This window comes from Pristis pectinata, chromosome 3 (assembly GCF_009764475.1).
Source record: "Pristis pectinata isolate sPriPec2 chromosome 3, sPriPec2.1.pri, whole genome shotgun sequence".
Taxonomy (NCBI): domain Eukaryota; kingdom Metazoa; phylum Chordata; class Chondrichthyes; order Rhinopristiformes; family Pristidae; genus Pristis; species Pristis pectinata.
Window position 1 is genome coordinate 28,327,022 of NC_067407.1, and position 17,567 is coordinate 28,344,588.

Here is a 17,567-nt window from a genome sequence, read left to right on the forward strand (position 1 = left end):
AATGTGGTTTAATACATTTATTAAGAAAATAGTTACAAAAAACTGCCAGTTAATACCAATCCATCCATTAAATTCACAATGCAGTTGTGTACTGTTAGAAGTTATAATCATCATCAAAATCATCTCTAAATATAATGTGGACACTGGAGATCACGAAAAGGCACTGACTCAGTTAAATCACTGAACACATCCCATTATAAAATTTCACTCAGCTGCATGGGGTTTAATGTAGGATTAGTGCAAGTGGGTGATCGACAGTCGGTGCAGACTCAATGGTTTGAAAGGCCTGTTTCTGTGCTGCATCTCTCTGTGACTCTCTGAAAACTTCACTCAAAACATTAACACAACAAAATGCTATAAATTAAAGGCTTGTACAAATGATAATGCTTCAAGTTTTTCCTGAACTTCAACATACAGTATTAAATTGAAATTAGTTGTTTGATGTCAAAGTTTGATTTGTGTCAACTGTAAGTTAGTTGGTAGCCAATGTGCCTCTCATTCAAGAGACAGGCATTTAAATTCCACTCCACACACCTGAGTACATAAATCCAGGCTGGTGTTCCTTTGCTTCACTTTTGAAGTTCCTTTATGATACCATTTCAAAGGAAGGTTTCCTTGACAACAATCACCCTGTATTCAATTTCTCTGAAACAGATTCTGTCATTGTCTCGCATGCATTTGTGCAAGTGCACTGTGCACAAACTGGGTGGCACATTTTTTTATTTTACATATTTAACTATCAGCAAGAGCAACTTCTTCCTCCAAATGGTTTTAAATATTTGCCATTCTCTCTCCAGTTAGTGAATGCTCAATCACTGATAATATTTAAGACAGGAATTGAAATATTTTTGAATATTAAAGTAATTGGGAATAAAGGGATAGTGAGGAAAGGAGTTGAGGTAGAAGAGCAGCCACAACTCATCAAATGGAGGAACTCACCTGTAGTGTAAATGCCTACACTTTGTATTTAGGTTCTATGACACTGACTCTGTGCTGAGTCAAGTTGTAACCCAAAAATAGCTGTGTAAACTCAGAGACAGGTGATGACAATTCAAGATGTCAGAAATCTTCTGCATTCTGTGAGCAATTTTGTTAAAACCTTAGAAATAGTCATCAACAGTCAAAGCACTGCTACACCCCCATCACAGCGGCTAGTTATCATGTTCCCGATTTCCATCCATGTGTCAGTATGGGGATCATACGCCTCCACGGAGTCTAGGGTAACAGGAGCTGAGGAATCCCGACCTGATGTTCGACCGCCCGCTGCATAAAGCAGCCCATTAACAGCAATGACTGAAACACCTGCTCTTGCTATTTTCATTGAAGAAACCTCAAACCACTTCTCCTGAAATAGGAATTGGAAAAGAGAACAAAAAAAAGGGAAATATGAATTCACAAAGTTATGCAAATTTCCTACTCTGAAGTAATCCATCAGATAATCTCATGGTATTACTTCAGAAACTTAATTTACCACTGCAATGCTACGTTTCCAATTTTTAGAATGGCTTAATATTTTTCAGTTATATTGCTAATAATTTTTTTTTCTCTTTTTGAAATTAGTCCTTAAGGCTAATGAAATATTCCAGAAAAAGCAGGATTCAAATTTCTGCCCAGACTTCCTGATCGCCAAATCATAGCTGTGTAAAAATGCCAAGTGGATATCAGAACAGGCAGGTAGTGTGCTTAGCGGCAGCATTCCAGGAGAGTCAGACTGTTCAGCATTCCAAGTCCATTGCTTTCAGTCCAAGGAAGCAGAACCCCAGGTTAGGTTTGTATGGGTACTCCCCTACTGTCATTTTTAAAGTTACGTGAACATCTAAATGCATTCATCATACAGGAAAAACTCCCCAATGCTTAAAATCAAGTTGGTTACAGCCAATGAAGTGATGCTTAACTATCAAATCCCCCTACTAGTTCACAAAGGTAAAGAGAAAAGATGAAAATACAATCCCATTCACAAAACTAAATGAAACAACCTTTTGCTTATGTGAGAGCAACAAATAAATAAAAAAATCTTTAAGAAACACTAAATACTCAACCTAGCAGCAGATTGTCTCCAATTGCCGAGAGTGTGTTTCCTTCAGGTGCTCCAGTTTCCTCCCACATTGCAAAGACATGCTGGTAGGTTGATTGGCTACTGTAAATTACCCTAGTGTAGTTAATGATAGAAAGAATCGAAGGAAAGTTGATGGGCATGTTGAAGAGACAATAATGTACATGGAAATAAGGAGGAGAATGATACTAATGGGATTGCTCACTTGGCATGGATCTGATGGAACAAATGGTCCCCTTTTGTGTCTATATAAGTATGATATAGCAAATGCTCAATTACTCAGAGTGGTGGGTGCATGGAATGCACTGCCGGCAGAGGTTGTGGGGACAGACACATTAGGGACATTTAAGAGACTCTTAGATAGGCACATGAATGATAGAAAAACGGAGGGCTATGTGAGAGGGAAGAGTTAGATAGATCTTAGAGCAGGATAAAATGTCGGCACAACATTGTGGGCCGAAGGGCCTATACTGTGCTGTTACGTTCTGTGTACTCAGACCCATATGCTTGCTGAGCTGCAAAAGGATCTCTGCAGAACTTTGTAATGCATGGAAAGTAGGTTAATCTTCCAATAGTTTTACATTCAGTAGGTATATTACAGAGACAAAAGGGAGCATTCTCGGGCACCTGCCTTATTGGCTCATCAAGACAGCCAATAATGCTGGAGTTCCTGAAAGGACCTGACAATTTGCAGATTTTGAGGGCAGCTAAAAAAGTCAAGATAAAAAAAAGAGACGCACGGTCTGAGAGTATCCTCTAACCCCAATTAATATTTTGGATTGGGGCTTCCTACTTCTGCTGTTTAGGCCTGTTACCGTAGCCCTCTTTTCACATTCACAAAATGGCCAGAGACAAAAAAACAACCTCAGTGAACCTTAACAGTACTGGGTTATCTAATATTGTATTTACTTACTGCAATCTTACCAAATAACCTGCAGCATAATTTTATCTTTCTTCTTTGGGAACACAATGTCATCATACTGAACTATAAGCAAATCACACTCACCTCCTGAAGGGAATACTTCTCGACTGTCCGTAGAGCATTTTGAGTCTCATTCCATCCTCCAACAGCATAAATACAGTCATTCAGAGCTGCTACTCCAACATATGCTCTTTTTGTTTTCATACTGTCTAATGTTGTCCAACGTTTTGTAATAGGATCGAACATTTCAGCTGAACAGAGCTCTGACCCCGAGTCACTTAAACCTCCAACAATATAAATTAAGCCTGTGAAAGAATCACAGATATTTCTGGCATGTTGATAATTTGTTTCCATTTATTTTTATAAAATTAATCATCAATCCTAATGAAATATATTGGCATAAACTTTGCATTCATGAAATGTAGGCCTCTTGACTGGTACTTGAAAAATTTGCTGGAATGCAAACATGATGAAGAGAGATTTGAACTGCTGTAATTACATTTATATTTGAATGAGCTTCATCTTCTTTTCATAGACATCCCTCAAAGTCAAGAAGGATTTGCTTGTATTCCAGCTCAGGCAAAAGATGGCTGTGATTTAATTATTTTAACATGGGGTGGCTGGCATTAAAATCAGCTACCACACAAACTTGACAGAGCAAGGTCTTGGTCCAGTGGCAAGAGGTCCAAGATGACTGGGGACTAGATACTCCCACACAGACAGCACACACAGTTGCATTCTGATCGTCTGACTGGCTCTGATGCAATCCTGCTCTCTACCTCAGCCCCCATACCTATGTCACCTCCCTGCTTCAGACCTACCTCCTTCTTCCGTCTCCCTATCTCTGTCCCCTTTCTCCTAATTGTTTGCCTTCAGTCTCTCTATTTTCATAGTCCTCATCCTGCTCATTCAATTCCCTTCACGTGCCCTTCCCTCTTATACACTTCTATGTTCCCTTGCCTCTCGCTTGCTCCAGACTCTCCCATGACTAATCTCCACTCCAGTCTCAACAGCCCAGCTCCCCAACATCACCCCCCCCCCACCAATTGATGGCTGCTTGCTCTCTCGCAGAGTAAAGTGACCATACAAGTGCTGCCACTTGGCATTATCAGAGCTGTTCTTCATTACCAATCACCCTTCACACCCCCAGCAGCTGCACTGACTGAAGCTTTGCAGCGTAGCTCTGACTCCCCAAACTTCCCAGAAAACCTCGAGAGAACATTCCGCAGCCTGCCTGGCGCTGCCCAATATCTGCAGGATACAGTCTGCCAATGCTCTGCTGACGGGCTGCCAGATCCCAGCATATGACTTCCCAGTCAATGAAGGCAGCGCTTCTTATTTGGCTGCCAAAATCACCCAGGATATATAATAACTCAAAACTTACAGAGTGTGCTTCTCCCATGCTAGCCCTAACCCTAACTCTAAAATACACAGAGACTCCATGTTTTATGCTGTCCCGAAACTCCCAAAATCCTTATCAAGGTATATACCTGAAAATTGACCACTCAAGCAAAATATAAGCAGGCTACTAGTGGCCTGGCAAGAATCAGGGCAGAAAGGAGAAAAATGAGGAAATCAGTCAGAATTTAAGTTATTGTACCTTCGTTATTATACTTTTGTTTACTGCATTCTAATATGTAGGAAATAAAAGTATAGTAAAGTCAATGTCCAGGTTTCTCAATTTGCACTACCATCTACAATAATGAAATCTACTGCAAATAATCTTAATAACCATATGGTGAGATAAAATTGAGTTGGTACAAGAAATTATATAAAAGCAGAAAATGCCATTAACACTCACTTGTTCACACTCATGAGAAATGATATTCTGGAGGTAATGCCATACCTTGCATTTCACAACAACCAAAGAAGTATCGAGGGATAAGCATGTCACCAATAACTTCCCATTTATTGTCAGAAGGGTCAAATCTTTCCATAGTCTTCCCAATATCTGCTCCAACCCAGCCTCCTGGAAATATTCAAAAGATGCACACTGTGTGAAAAAATTTGAAGACTTTTCTTAAAAATGTTACAGAACTGTACACACCTCACACAGAACATGTTAATTAGCAGAATTAAAATATTACATTTGCTTAGTTTTCTTAATAAAGTCTGTATGTTAATTCTGAATGTTTTCAATCTGCAAACTTCATTGTTTGCTGTAAGCAACCTGCACCTCTTTTGACCATATCACCCTTGTGGTCTGAATGGTACTTGCATATAACTGTTCATCTGACTCACTACTAACATCTTATTAAGTTAGACTCACAAAAGCAAACAGTGTCAAATTTCATATTCCTGCAATTAAAAGAGAAAATATTAGCAATAGAAAAAGTCAGGTCATTCAATTTATTGGAACATTTGCTTGAGGACTATCTATGGCTGTGGTCAAGCTGAAAATTTGAAGCAATACCAGTGAAGATCCCATATTTCTGTTACTCAGAAGTTGGTAATTATATGCAGTCTAATAATAGCCAATCCAATTACCCACTATTCTGTGCAATTTACATAGTTGGCATTGTTAGGTTATGTTGTAATTTGTGGCAGAATACAAAATTGAATGAAGAATTTTTTTTTAACCACAATGAAATGATATTTCATTGCACTGGTTTTGCATTATCAAAATTACTTTTATTGCAGTTTTATAGAGAGCTAATTACAAAACATAAGTAATCATATTTTGAACTCTCACCGAGAGCATAAATAGCAGCATGACAGGCACATACAGCAAGTCCACATCGGGGAGAATTCATGGAGGCCACTGCTGCCCATTGCTTGGTAACTGGATCATATCGCTCGGCACAGTCAAAAATCATGGAATCACTTTCACCTTGGAAAAGAAATGAAGGCATCATGAACATACCTACCTGTACAGCTAATCACACTGTTTTTCATAACCTATCCCCTTCAGTATAATTAAAAATGTAATCTGTTTCTTTCAAATTTATTAAATCAATCTTTATGGTAAAGTTAAGTAAATATTCAAAAATTCCATTTTTTGTGAAAGAACTTAAAATCCTGACCACTCAAAAATCATATGTACTATATTGCTTTTAACTTTGATGGAAGAGAAACTATAAAAATACCAAATTAACTTATTTTTTGCCCACAGCATCTCAAATTCCCCCAACTGTCCAATTGCTGGCTCATTTTCTGAGTCAAATGTTTTTTATGGCCCTGGTAACTTACTGGAAATGTTCTGGAAGACTAATTTCCCTTAACAGCATGTGAAAAATAAACATCACATTTATCAGACACAAAGAATGTTTGCAGCTGGAAAAGTCACTGACCATATGAAAAAAATAACCGAGATCACAAGATTTTTAGGTATCGTCTATTCAAACTCTTTGAAACATCAGCTATGGCAACTAAAGGAGAAAATACATTCCCCCCACAGGTCAAAAATAATGAGTACCCTGCTGACGCATCACAATTGGAGAAAGCACGGAGAAACTTTATAGATACTATATCCTATATGTGGAAACATGCTGTTGTTCCAAAGGAAATAATTGTTTGCACAGCAGCAATGGTACTTACCACCTATTACATAGATCATCCCTTCAAGTACTGCAACACCCAGTCCACTTCTAGCCTGGTGGAGTGATGACACTGTTGTCCAGTATTGACTGAATGAATCAAAACGTTCCACACAACTAAGAGTCCTGCTATCACTCCATCGACCTCCCTGAAGCCGTGTGTAACCACCTAGCCAAAAGCAAAGAAAGAAAAGAAATTAAACCTGTAGACAAATCCCTGTCAGATTCTTTATTGAGTTTCAACTCTTCTGTCAGTGTTTAAAAACCTATTTCAATGTGCTAACTGAACAACTGGACTTAATTTTTTTTTAGGGACCCAGAAACAACATGTTTAATATTTTTAAATGATTTTAATTAAAGGAAACTTAACAAAAACATTACCATTAAATTTGTGATGACAAGTTTAGAATCTCTTGAATGAAAACCAGTGGTTTGGATCCCCCTAATAAAACAGGGTTTGCAAGTGACGAGGTGTGTTGATCATGACTAGTTATGAAATAACGAAAGGGCTTCTTAACCAGACTTCTGAACCATTCACCTCTTTCACATCCCCTTCCCAGATGTGCTGCCATGTTCTCAGACTCTTAACTCTACCTCCCTCAGTTATTCCATTATTGTCACTTCAGCATTTCATTTTGCACTACTTTAGATTGCACTACAATCATTGCACCATACTGTTGTTTTGCACTCGTCACTGTATATATTGTTGTATTTATTATCTTGTTTACTGTTTACTCTGTGAGCATCATGCAAGCCAAGAAGTTCATTGCACTCTGATGGATATGACAATAAACTAATCTGAAATCTTAATCTAATGCCTCAGAAATTTTGACTGAGCCTAGATTTCATTTAAATTAGGAAGGAATTTGAAATTGAACATTATTGCATTGAATTGGTTTTCATTACAATATCATTTTTACAAATACATATTTATAAATAAAATACCTCATGCGGTTAAAATAAAAGAACGAATGGGAATATCTATTCATTACACTTCAAAAATTTAATTTTAGCCCTAAATTTATATCTATGATTAAACTGATTTATTATACACCCATGGCTTCAATACTTACTAATAATCAAAGATCTCCTTTGTTTAGGCTTTTTCGAGGTACTAGACAAGGTTGCCCTTTAAGCCCTTTATTATTTGATATTGCTTTGGAACCCTTGGCTATTGCACTCTGGGACTCTTCAAATATATGTGGCATTACTCGCGGATGGAAGATTCATATCTCTTTACACAGACGACCTGTTACTTTATATTTCTAATCTGGAGGAATCTATCCCTGCAGTACTATCACTACTAGTAGAAAGACATTTTTAACATTATCTCAAATGTATTGAATATTGATTTACAACCTCACCCTATCACTGCAATTTTTGGATTACCAAGGATAGAGTCTGGCCATTTATCTGCTTCCGCTAACCGTATGATTGCCTTTGTTACATTAATGGCCAAACGATCCATTTTGCTTAAATGGAAGGATCCAATACCCCCTACTACTTTTCAATGGTTCTCTCAAACTATCTCATGTTTAAACTTGGAAAAAATTAGGAGTGGTACTGTTGATCCTTCACTTAAATTTGAAGATATTTGGAGTCCATTTATTCAATATTTTCACATGATATAGATCCCCTTTCAATAACTTTTCAATTTAGAGGAACGGAGTTGACAACATAATATTGCTCTGTTTCTACTGAGAAATTTCAGTCCAGTCTTTTTTTTTCTTTTTTTTGAAATTTTTCTGTTTAGTTTGGTTTGATATATTGTTTATAAATTTTCTCATTGATTTGGGGATTTTTTTTCTTTCTTTTCTTTTATATATATATATATATATATATATATATAATAAATCTTCTTTTCTTTCTTTTATATTATATTCATTTACTAAGGGACCGTGAGATCTACAGATTTTTTTAATATTTTATTGTTCTTTATGATTATCTATGCTATGATTGTTCTCCTGATCTCTTTGTATTACATGTACAAACATTGATGTTATATATTAATCTGTATTAATTTGAAAGCTAATAAAAGATTGAAAAAGAAAGAAAGTTAAAGAGAAGCAAAAACAAGTTTTGGTTTCACATTTTACATGGCTCATGGCAAGTATTAGTAATTTTATTCAGATATCTCTATCCTTCAAGATAATACTCTCATGACATAAAATGTGAAAATCTGACACCAACTTGTGAAAAAGTATTCATTTCTGGAGACAACGAATTATTTGAGATGTGAGTAACAGCAATACAAAATGAAAGCATTCATTTGGACACAAGGATGAGATTTCTAGATTAACATCTGACAGTTATGTCAGGTTAAAGAGGACTGGATTGCCATTTCTGTTTGCACCCTTCACAGAAATAAGACACTGGGTCTGAATTGAGGGGGGATGGGGAGAATGCTTTTGATTATTATTTAAATATTCTACATACATAAAAAACACAGATAAATGGCAAACAAAATATTCCTAAAACTTATACAGTTCCTGAGTCCTTCCCCACTAAAAAATAAAGATCAAACAAAAGTGGATCTTTTGAAAATTAATTCACATTTCTGTCCATCTTATGCTCAATTAGATGCAAATTTGAAAGTCCCCAATTTAATATCTGGTTTGTACTAAATAATCTGCATAACTGAGGTGATGACTGGTATGTTAAAAGTAGCCATTGTACTCCTGTCTGTGAGAAGAAAAATAATGTACTTTTTAAGTCAATGGAAATTTTTGCATGATTGCTTTCCAAGTAAGATGTGAATGTCAAGTGAAGATAAACTTAAGTGAAGATAAACTTAATGACAAATATCCTGTCATCATGGTGAGTATTCACACATGAAGAACGAGCACTCAAGCAAGATAAGCAGTACCAGTTAGGTGGGGGCAGGGAAAACATTTGTGTACCTGATTTTCAACTATTGAGCTCTTGCCCTTTTCCATCATGTAAATATTCACAAAAGTAACTGCTGTTGGGAATGCTATTTCCAGATCTGAGAAATCAAATAACGCAGCAGATCTCCTATCATAGGCAACTTAAGGAGCTTCAGTAAAGAAGAGAATAATATTTGGTTGTGTTTAATAATGAATGCACAACGTCAATGTACAAATAAAAATCAAAGAAAACTGCAGATGCTGGAAATCTTAAAAAAATAGAAAACTCTCGAAACACCCAGCAAACCAGGCCGCATCTGTGGGAAGAGAAACAAAGTCAACATTCCTGGAATGTTGAATCTGTTTCTCTTCCCACAGATGTGGCCTGGCCTCCTAAATGTAGAAACGAAGTTCAATTAAAAGGTTACTATATACAGCCCTGCTGAATTAGCTTCCAGCTGCTGCAACTTCAGGTATCCTATTTTTCAGTGATATTAAAATCAAAGGGTGGTTGACAGTCTACGTGGATTTGGTGGGTTGAAGGGCTGTATTTATGACATATGTAACTACACACTAATTCATTCTGGCCTGATTTCCAATGACCATCGATACTTCTCTAACATTGTGGTTATAGTAAAACTGGTAACCTATGGCATAGAGGTATTTCCGGGCTTTTCTTCGAGGACGAATCTTTGATGCAGGTGGCATTTTGCCAAACTTGATCTCTTTCTGAGGTTTATTGACTTCCCTGTATTCCTCCAGCAACTTTTGCAGGGCAACTCGTAGACTAAAATCAGAAATACCTGGAGGTAAGATGAGAAGGCATTGTGTAAAAAAAAAATCGCATGAAATATAACACCAAAGCCCTCAACAATACATACTCAATATTTGAAGATAAACTGGTGTAAGCAGGCATGTTGCAACTTGTAAACCCAGACAGATTAAACCAGCTGGTAAATACAGCCAATGAGTTCATTTATGTCAATCTTGAAGACATTTGGTTCTTGGTTTTTAAGTTGTTACTCACATTTGGATATTTAATTAGGTAGAAGCAATAAACAGCCTAAAATTAAGTTGGGTTACCACAACTTCAAGACAATACAAATTGAATGTGGATCGTTATTTTTTCATGAGACATTTTAATTAAATGTGTCACACAAGGAGTTTCTGGTCTTCCTAATGAGTGGCTAGGCGTGCTGAAAGAGAGAGAACTACTGAAGAATAACAGACAACTAAAGCCTTGTGGTTTGATGGAGTAGGACAGGAAAGCAATAAAGACCTAATGCAGAAAGATTTTTTTTGAAAATTAACATGCAATTAAAATGTGGAATTAAAAATTAACTGAATTGAGTCTCGCTTAGCTCAGCTGGTAAATGCATCATATCCTACAGACCAGAAAGATCACAGGGATGATTTTGGTATCACAGGGATATTTGTCAATTGGACTCAATATTCCTGGGCAAGGAAGAATTCTTCTACAGGAATATTACAATGAAAAGTGGGGACATTATACAAAGCTGGTGGAATAATAGTAATGTCAATAGCCAAAGGCAAACGATTTCCGGTTTCACATCAACAGCAGACATTGGGTGAGGATGAGGGAGGAGGAGGTGGGTGAATGGTGAATGGCTTCCAATTGCCTGCCACTTTAACAGCAGTGCTCTCTGACTTCTCTGTCTGTGGCCTGCTGCACTGTTACAATGAGGCTCAACTGAAGCTCAAGGAACAACATTTCATTTATCATCTGGGCATATTGCAGCTTGCAGGACTCGATATTTAATTCTTCAACTTGAGATAACTTGCTCTTTCTTTTTATTTGTATCAGGACTGGCCATTTATCCACGCCATTCCCCCCCACTCATTGTTATTTGCATATTCTTGCCAGCTCAGCATGTCCCAGTTGGCCAGTCTATACAGCATCGCCCAGACTTCACAACATTAGCATTATGTTACACAAAAGAGCTAAACTATCCACTCAATAGCTGTCCATCATTTCACACTATCACTGATATTCCCTTTATTCCACCCACTGCCCTCTACCCTCTCTGTCACTTAGGCTAACTTGCTTTCTCTCTTCCTTGGTTCTGATGAAGGATCTTTGACTTGAAACATTAAATAGTTTCTCTTTCCATAGATGCTGCTTGACTGGCATTTCTGTTTTTGTGACACTGGAATGCATCATCTTCCTTCATTATCACTAGGACTAAATGCTGGATCACTTTTTGGGACTAATTGATAGCCATTTGAAGTAGCTCAAAATCAAATACATAGGACCATGCATGACAGTAGACCGTATGATTAGAGAATTAAGATATACCTTTGATAAACATGATCTGTCCGAAAAACTCATGTCTGACAATAGTCCAGAACTCAGATTCTTTTAGTTTGAAATGTTGATGAAGAGTAGTGGGACAAAGCACCATTTCTTTTCTCCTGACCATCCAGCTCCCAATGGGAAAGGAGAGTTTGCATGGTAAAGGTGGCAATGAAGGAATACATAACGGAGGGTTGATTGAACATGACCGTGAAATATCTTGCAGCATTTGTCTAAGCTATCAAATCAAAACTCATTCCACAACTGGGTTTATTCCTTCTGAAATGTTAATGAATGGGAGACTCAGAATGAGATGGAATCTTGTCCAACATAATTTGAAAGGAAAACTTGAAGAAAAATTAGAAACAGGCTGGTTGTCATGACTCATGCCACAAGGAGAACTTGAACCTCCCAGCAAGGAAGAGATGCAGAGTTGCGATATTGAGGAAATAGTGGAAAGTGTCTGGCACTTGGACTTACAAAGTGCAAATTGGTGATAGATTCTGTCAGGTTCACACTGACCTCTTCCCAGAAGCACAGCAGAGAAAATTGCTGATGTACACCCAAGAACTGATAAAGAGAAGTCAACCTGTGATATTGTTGGCAATAGCAATGATGAGACAACATCATGGGTCTGGAGTTGGACAACATTCCAATAACATCTGGGAAATTTGTAAGCTCAGTGTAAGTGGCACCACAGCAGCGAGAGGATCATGGAGACTGTGTGAACTGGTGATGACTAAACCAATAAAAAATGTAAAATTTAACCAAATGTTACTTCAGTTTGAATGTTTCCCTTTCCAAAACCAAAATGGGAAGTAGTATGCAATATCGATTATGAACAATAATTGTTGCTATAAGGCAATTACTTATTTAATAATTGAACCATATGATTAACAGATCTCTGGTTTGCGACATATCGTAACTTTCAAAGGGGCTGTCTGTGAAGAGCTCTCGAAAAGATCTTCCTTTGAGATCAGTGTGTGTATTTAAATGGGAGGAATCCATAGGTAAGACAATGTACAAGGACAATGATGTTTTGGATAATATAGCAAACAATGTGTGCACAACAATGTCCACTTGTACAGTTTTTTTTTCAGAATGTTATTGCATAAGGATTAGCAGCATCAGCTAGGGAATACAGAATACTCAAATCTGTACAATACCTTCAATATACTTGAATAATCTCCGTGAAGAAAGCAAAGGGAATCGAACAGGATCCAGAACTTCAATCACGTACTTTTTCCTTTTGACCATGTCCTGGAGAACCCATTCCATAGCAGCTGTGAAAACTTGATATTCATCTTCAATCTGGAGTTCTTCACTTTTTAAGATTTTAACCAATTGATCTTTTGCTAATCCCATAAACTCCTCGGTTTTACAGACCTCCAGGAAGTGGACATAAATGTAACTTTCACTGAATTCTGCAAGATCATGGCAGGCAATTTGCTCAGCAAATTGATAAATTCCAACACAGTTTGAGGAATCAATTTGTCCTTTCAAAAATTCACTGCACATGTTCACAATCTCAGTCAACTGCAACATGTCTGCAGCAAGGATCACCTCTTGTACATTTTTTATGCTGATATTGATGACACCTGCAAACAAAGTAAAAGAAAATGCAAATTACAGGTCTTACATTTGAAGTTCACAATACTTGGTTGTGAGGATAGAGTTCTGGTGTCAATACTGATCACACTGCAAAATAGAAGACTCTACTCTCGGTTCACCCTGATAGGGCTTCAAATGAAAGGATGCAGATCTGGTCGCTCTACTGTAAAATCCCTTTGTTTCAATTATAAAGTATACATTGAATGTTTAATCATCAGCATATACTGAGTTTATCGGAACTCATTCACTAATCTACCAGTTAATTCAGCCCTCACATTGAATGGTCTATGACTAATCATTTTTTTATTTGTTCCTGAGCACAGGTGGAATTATTTCTCATCCTTATCTGCCCTAAAGTGGTGGTGGGCTTCTATCTTGTGTAGCTCCCACAATGATTTCACTGAAGGCAATTTTTAGATTAAAACCAAATGGCAATGAATTCCAATAGGAATGGCAACTTGGAGATAGCTCAAATGATACTGCTGGTCTTGTCCTTCCTGTTAATACAGACTACAGGAAAGGGAAGGGTGTCGAAGTAAGCCAGCATGTTGCTACGAAATATCCTCCGAATAGTGCATACTACCACTGCGTTGCACTGATGATGCCAGCACAAGCCATGATAACTACCTGATCTGTTAGGATCCAATGCCCTAGTTCACTTCCTATTGTTGACGTCAATGACTAAAGGATAGTGGGAACCTTGAAAAACAGACCAAGTGGGATAGTCCATTCACACTTTTAGTTAAGAATCTTTTAAATAATTTATACACATCTCTTAAACTTATAATACCTACACTCCACAATAATTGCCTTTTACCCTCAGAATCATTTAACTGTATATCAGCATCACTCAAAAGTGTGCAGCACAGAAAGCTTTATTTTGATCACGTTGGCCAATGTTTAACATTCAAGGAGTCCTGTGTTGTGACTTTATTTTGGTATCAGACTGTTATTTGGTGCTAGCAAAGGACTATCTATCACAACAATTTGCATTAATTTAGCACCTTCAAGTGCAGAATTAAGCTACAGGAACCTTCACAGAAACTAACCAGACAAAGATATGAAGCCAAAGAAAGTGATCAGCCAAAGAAAGTGATCTGAAGTTTAATCAAAGAGGACGATTTTAAGTTTGAAGGGGGAATCTGTGCTCGAATCTTCTCTTGCCCATGCTGACAGAGCTACTGTTTCCCTCCCTCAATCCAATGATTTTATTCCCAATAGTTTTCAGCTGTGAAGCGACTGAACACCGATCCATCTCCTCAAGTACCAACCAGTGTAAATAAAGTCAAGCAACAGCTTGAAGATTTCTGCCTCGATGCCGTGGATATGGATGAAGCTCTTGCCGGCTTCCTGCAGGCCTCCTGCGAACAGCACGGCGAAGTAGGGGCTGCTGGCGGCCAGCACCAGCCTGTGGACGCTGAAGACCTGCCGCTCCACCTGTAGGCGCACGTCGCAGAAGTCGGCGCGGGCCCTCATGCGGTTGATCTGGGCCAGCAGGGTCCGAGCATATGTCTCACTGGCCCACCGACCCTGCTCCGACACCGGGCTCGGGTGCACGCACTGTGCCATGAGCCTGTCACCCAGCCGGCAGGGCCCTCGGGCCGACCGCTTCCTCCGCCCAACTGCTCCCCCCTTTGGGACCAACAGCGATCAAGCCCGTTACCTACCAACCATCAGCTGACTCTCCCTGGCAGGGAGAGCAATCGAGCAATCGCCTGTGGCGGCACGGTGCCTTCCGAGACGACAGGTGGCGCTGTGCCTGTGGTGGCACGGTGCCTTCCGAGACGACAGGTGGCGCTGTCCCCGGCTGAACGTCACAAACTACACCTGGAAACAAAGTGAACAGACGTGGTTTAGTTTGGTATTGGTTTATTATTGTCACTAGTACTGAGGTGCAGTGAAAAACTTGTCTTACAAACGGATGGTACAGGTCAATTCATTACACAGTGCAGTTACATTGAGTCAGTACAGAGCATTGAGGTAGTACAGGTAAAAACAGTAACAGTACAGACTAAAGTGTCACAGCTACAGAGAAAGTGCAGTGCAATCGGGTGCAAGGTCACAACAAGGTAGATTGTGAGATCATAGTCCATCTCATTGTATAAGGGAACCGTTCAATAGTCTTATCACAGTGGGGTAGAAGCTGTCCTTAAGTCTGGTGGTACGTGCCCTCAGGCTCCTGTATCTTCAACCCGATGGAAGAGGAGAGATGAGAGAATGTCCTGGGTGGGTGGGGTCTTTGATTATGCTGGCTGCTACACCAAGACAACGAGAGGTAAAGACAGAGTCCAAGGAGGGGAGGCTGGTGTCCCTGATGCGCTGGGCTGTGTCCACAACTCTCTGCAGCTTCTTGCGGTCCTGGGCAGAGCAGTTGCCGTACCAAGCCGTGATACATCCAGATAGGATGCTTTCTATGGTGCGTCGATAAAAGTTGGTGAGAGTCAAAGGGGACAAACCAAATTTCTTTAGCCTCCTGAGGAAGTAGAGGTGCTGGTGAGCTTTCTTGGCTGTGGCATCTACGTGATTTGACCAGGACAGGCTGTTGGTGATGTTCACACCCAGGAACTTGAAGATCTCAACCCTCTCGACCTCAGCACCATTGCTGTAGACAGGTGCATGTACACCGCCCCCTTTCCTGAAGGCAATGATCAGCTCTTTTGTTGACATTGAGCTCTTTTGTTGACGTTGTTGTCATGACACCATCCCACTAAGCTCTCTGTCTCCTTCCTGTACTCCGAATCCATTGCTGTTTAAGATATGGCCTACAACGGTGGTATCATCTGCAAACTTGTAGATGGAGTTAGAGCAGAATCTGGCCACACAGTCGTGAGTGTATAGGGAGTAGAGGGCTGAGGATGCAGCCTTGTGGGGCACCAGTGTTGAGAATAATCATGCCGGAGGTATTGGTGCCTATCCTCACTGATTGCGGTCTGTTTGTTAGAAAGTCAAGGATCCAGTTACAGAGGGAGGTGTTGAGTCCTAGGTCTCGGAGTTTGGTGTCAAGCTTGCTTGGAGTTATTGTGTTGAAGACAGAGCTGTAGTCAATAAACAATAGTCTAACGTATGTGTCTTTACTGTCCAGATGCTCCAGAGCTGAGTGTAGGACCAGGGAGATGGCATCTGCTGTAGATCTGTTTTGCCGATAGGCAAATTGCAATGGGTCCAGGTTGCCTGGTAGGCTGGAGTTGATGTGTGCCATGACCAGCCTGTCAAAGCACTTCATGATGGTGGATGTCAGAGCCACTGGTCGGTAGTCATTGAGGCATGTTACCTTGCTTTTCTTTGGTACCGGGATGATAGTGGTCTTCTTAAAGCAGGAAGGAACCTGAGATGGAGTGCCTTTCATGTCCTGCCTTATATAGAACATTACAGCACAATACAGGCCCTTCGGCCCATAATGTTATGCCAACATTTTATCCTGTTCTAAGATCTATCTAACCCTTCCCTCCCACATAGCCCACTATTTTTCTATCATTCATGTGTCTTATCTAAGAGTCTCTTAAATGTCCCTAATGTATCTGCCCCCACAACCTCTTCTGGCAGTGTGTTCCACGCACCCACCACTCTCTGTGTTTAAAAAAAACTTACCTCTGACATCCCCCTCATACCTTCCTCCAATCACCTTAAAATTATGTCCCCTCGTGTTAGCCATTGTCGCACTGGGAAAAGTCTCTGACTGTCCACTCGATCTATGCCTCTTATCATCCTGTACACCTCTATCAAGTCACCTCTCATCCTCCTTCTCTCCAAAGAGAAAAGCCCTACCTCGCTCAACCTCTCCTCATAAGACGTGCTCTCCAATCCAGGCAGCATCCTGGTAAATCTCCTCTGCACCCTCTCTAAAGCTTCCACATCCTTTCTATAATGAGGTGACCAGAACTGGACACAATAATTTCATTACAAGAGGTTTTCAGTTCAGAAGCAAGGATTTTCCTTGCTACATTTCTGTAGGACCTTGATGAGACCAAAGTGTGTAGTTCTGTTCCCTTTATCCAAGAAAGGAAATACTTGCCATAAAGGGAGTGCAGCAAAGACTCACCAGCCTGATTCTTGGGATGGCTGTACAATCATATAAGATTAGATTGGGTGACCAAACCTGTATTTATCGGAGTTTAGAGGAACGAGGGGGAATATCATTGAAGTGTGCAAAATTCTGATGGGATTAGACAGATATTTCCCCTACCTGGAGGGCGAGGGTCGAGATCAAGAGATCACAGGCTCAGAATATGGGAATGAGATATTAAGGACTAAGATTAGGAGAAAT

At 39.4% G+C, this 17,567-nt stretch overlaps 1 protein-coding gene across 1 annotated transcript; it reads right to left on the bottom strand.

Annotated features, from left to right (window-relative positions):
* Positions 1–1,120: 1,120 nt before the first annotated feature.
* On the bottom strand, positions 1,121–14,982 carry ipp (intracisternal A particle-promoted polypeptide). Its single transcript, XM_052012796.1, has 8 exons — positions 14,575–14,982; positions 12,859–13,290; positions 10,026–10,181; positions 6,513–6,680; positions 5,668–5,805; positions 4,822–4,944; positions 3,060–3,280; positions 1,121–1,345 (listed from the first exon to the last, which is right to left on the bottom strand). The coding sequence occupies exons 1-8, from the start codon at positions 14,870–14,872 to the stop codon at positions 1,121–1,123; spliced, it is 1,761 nt and encodes a 586-aa protein (XP_051868756.1). The 5' UTR covers positions 14,873–14,982.
* Positions 14,983–17,567: the final 2,585 nt, after the last annotated feature.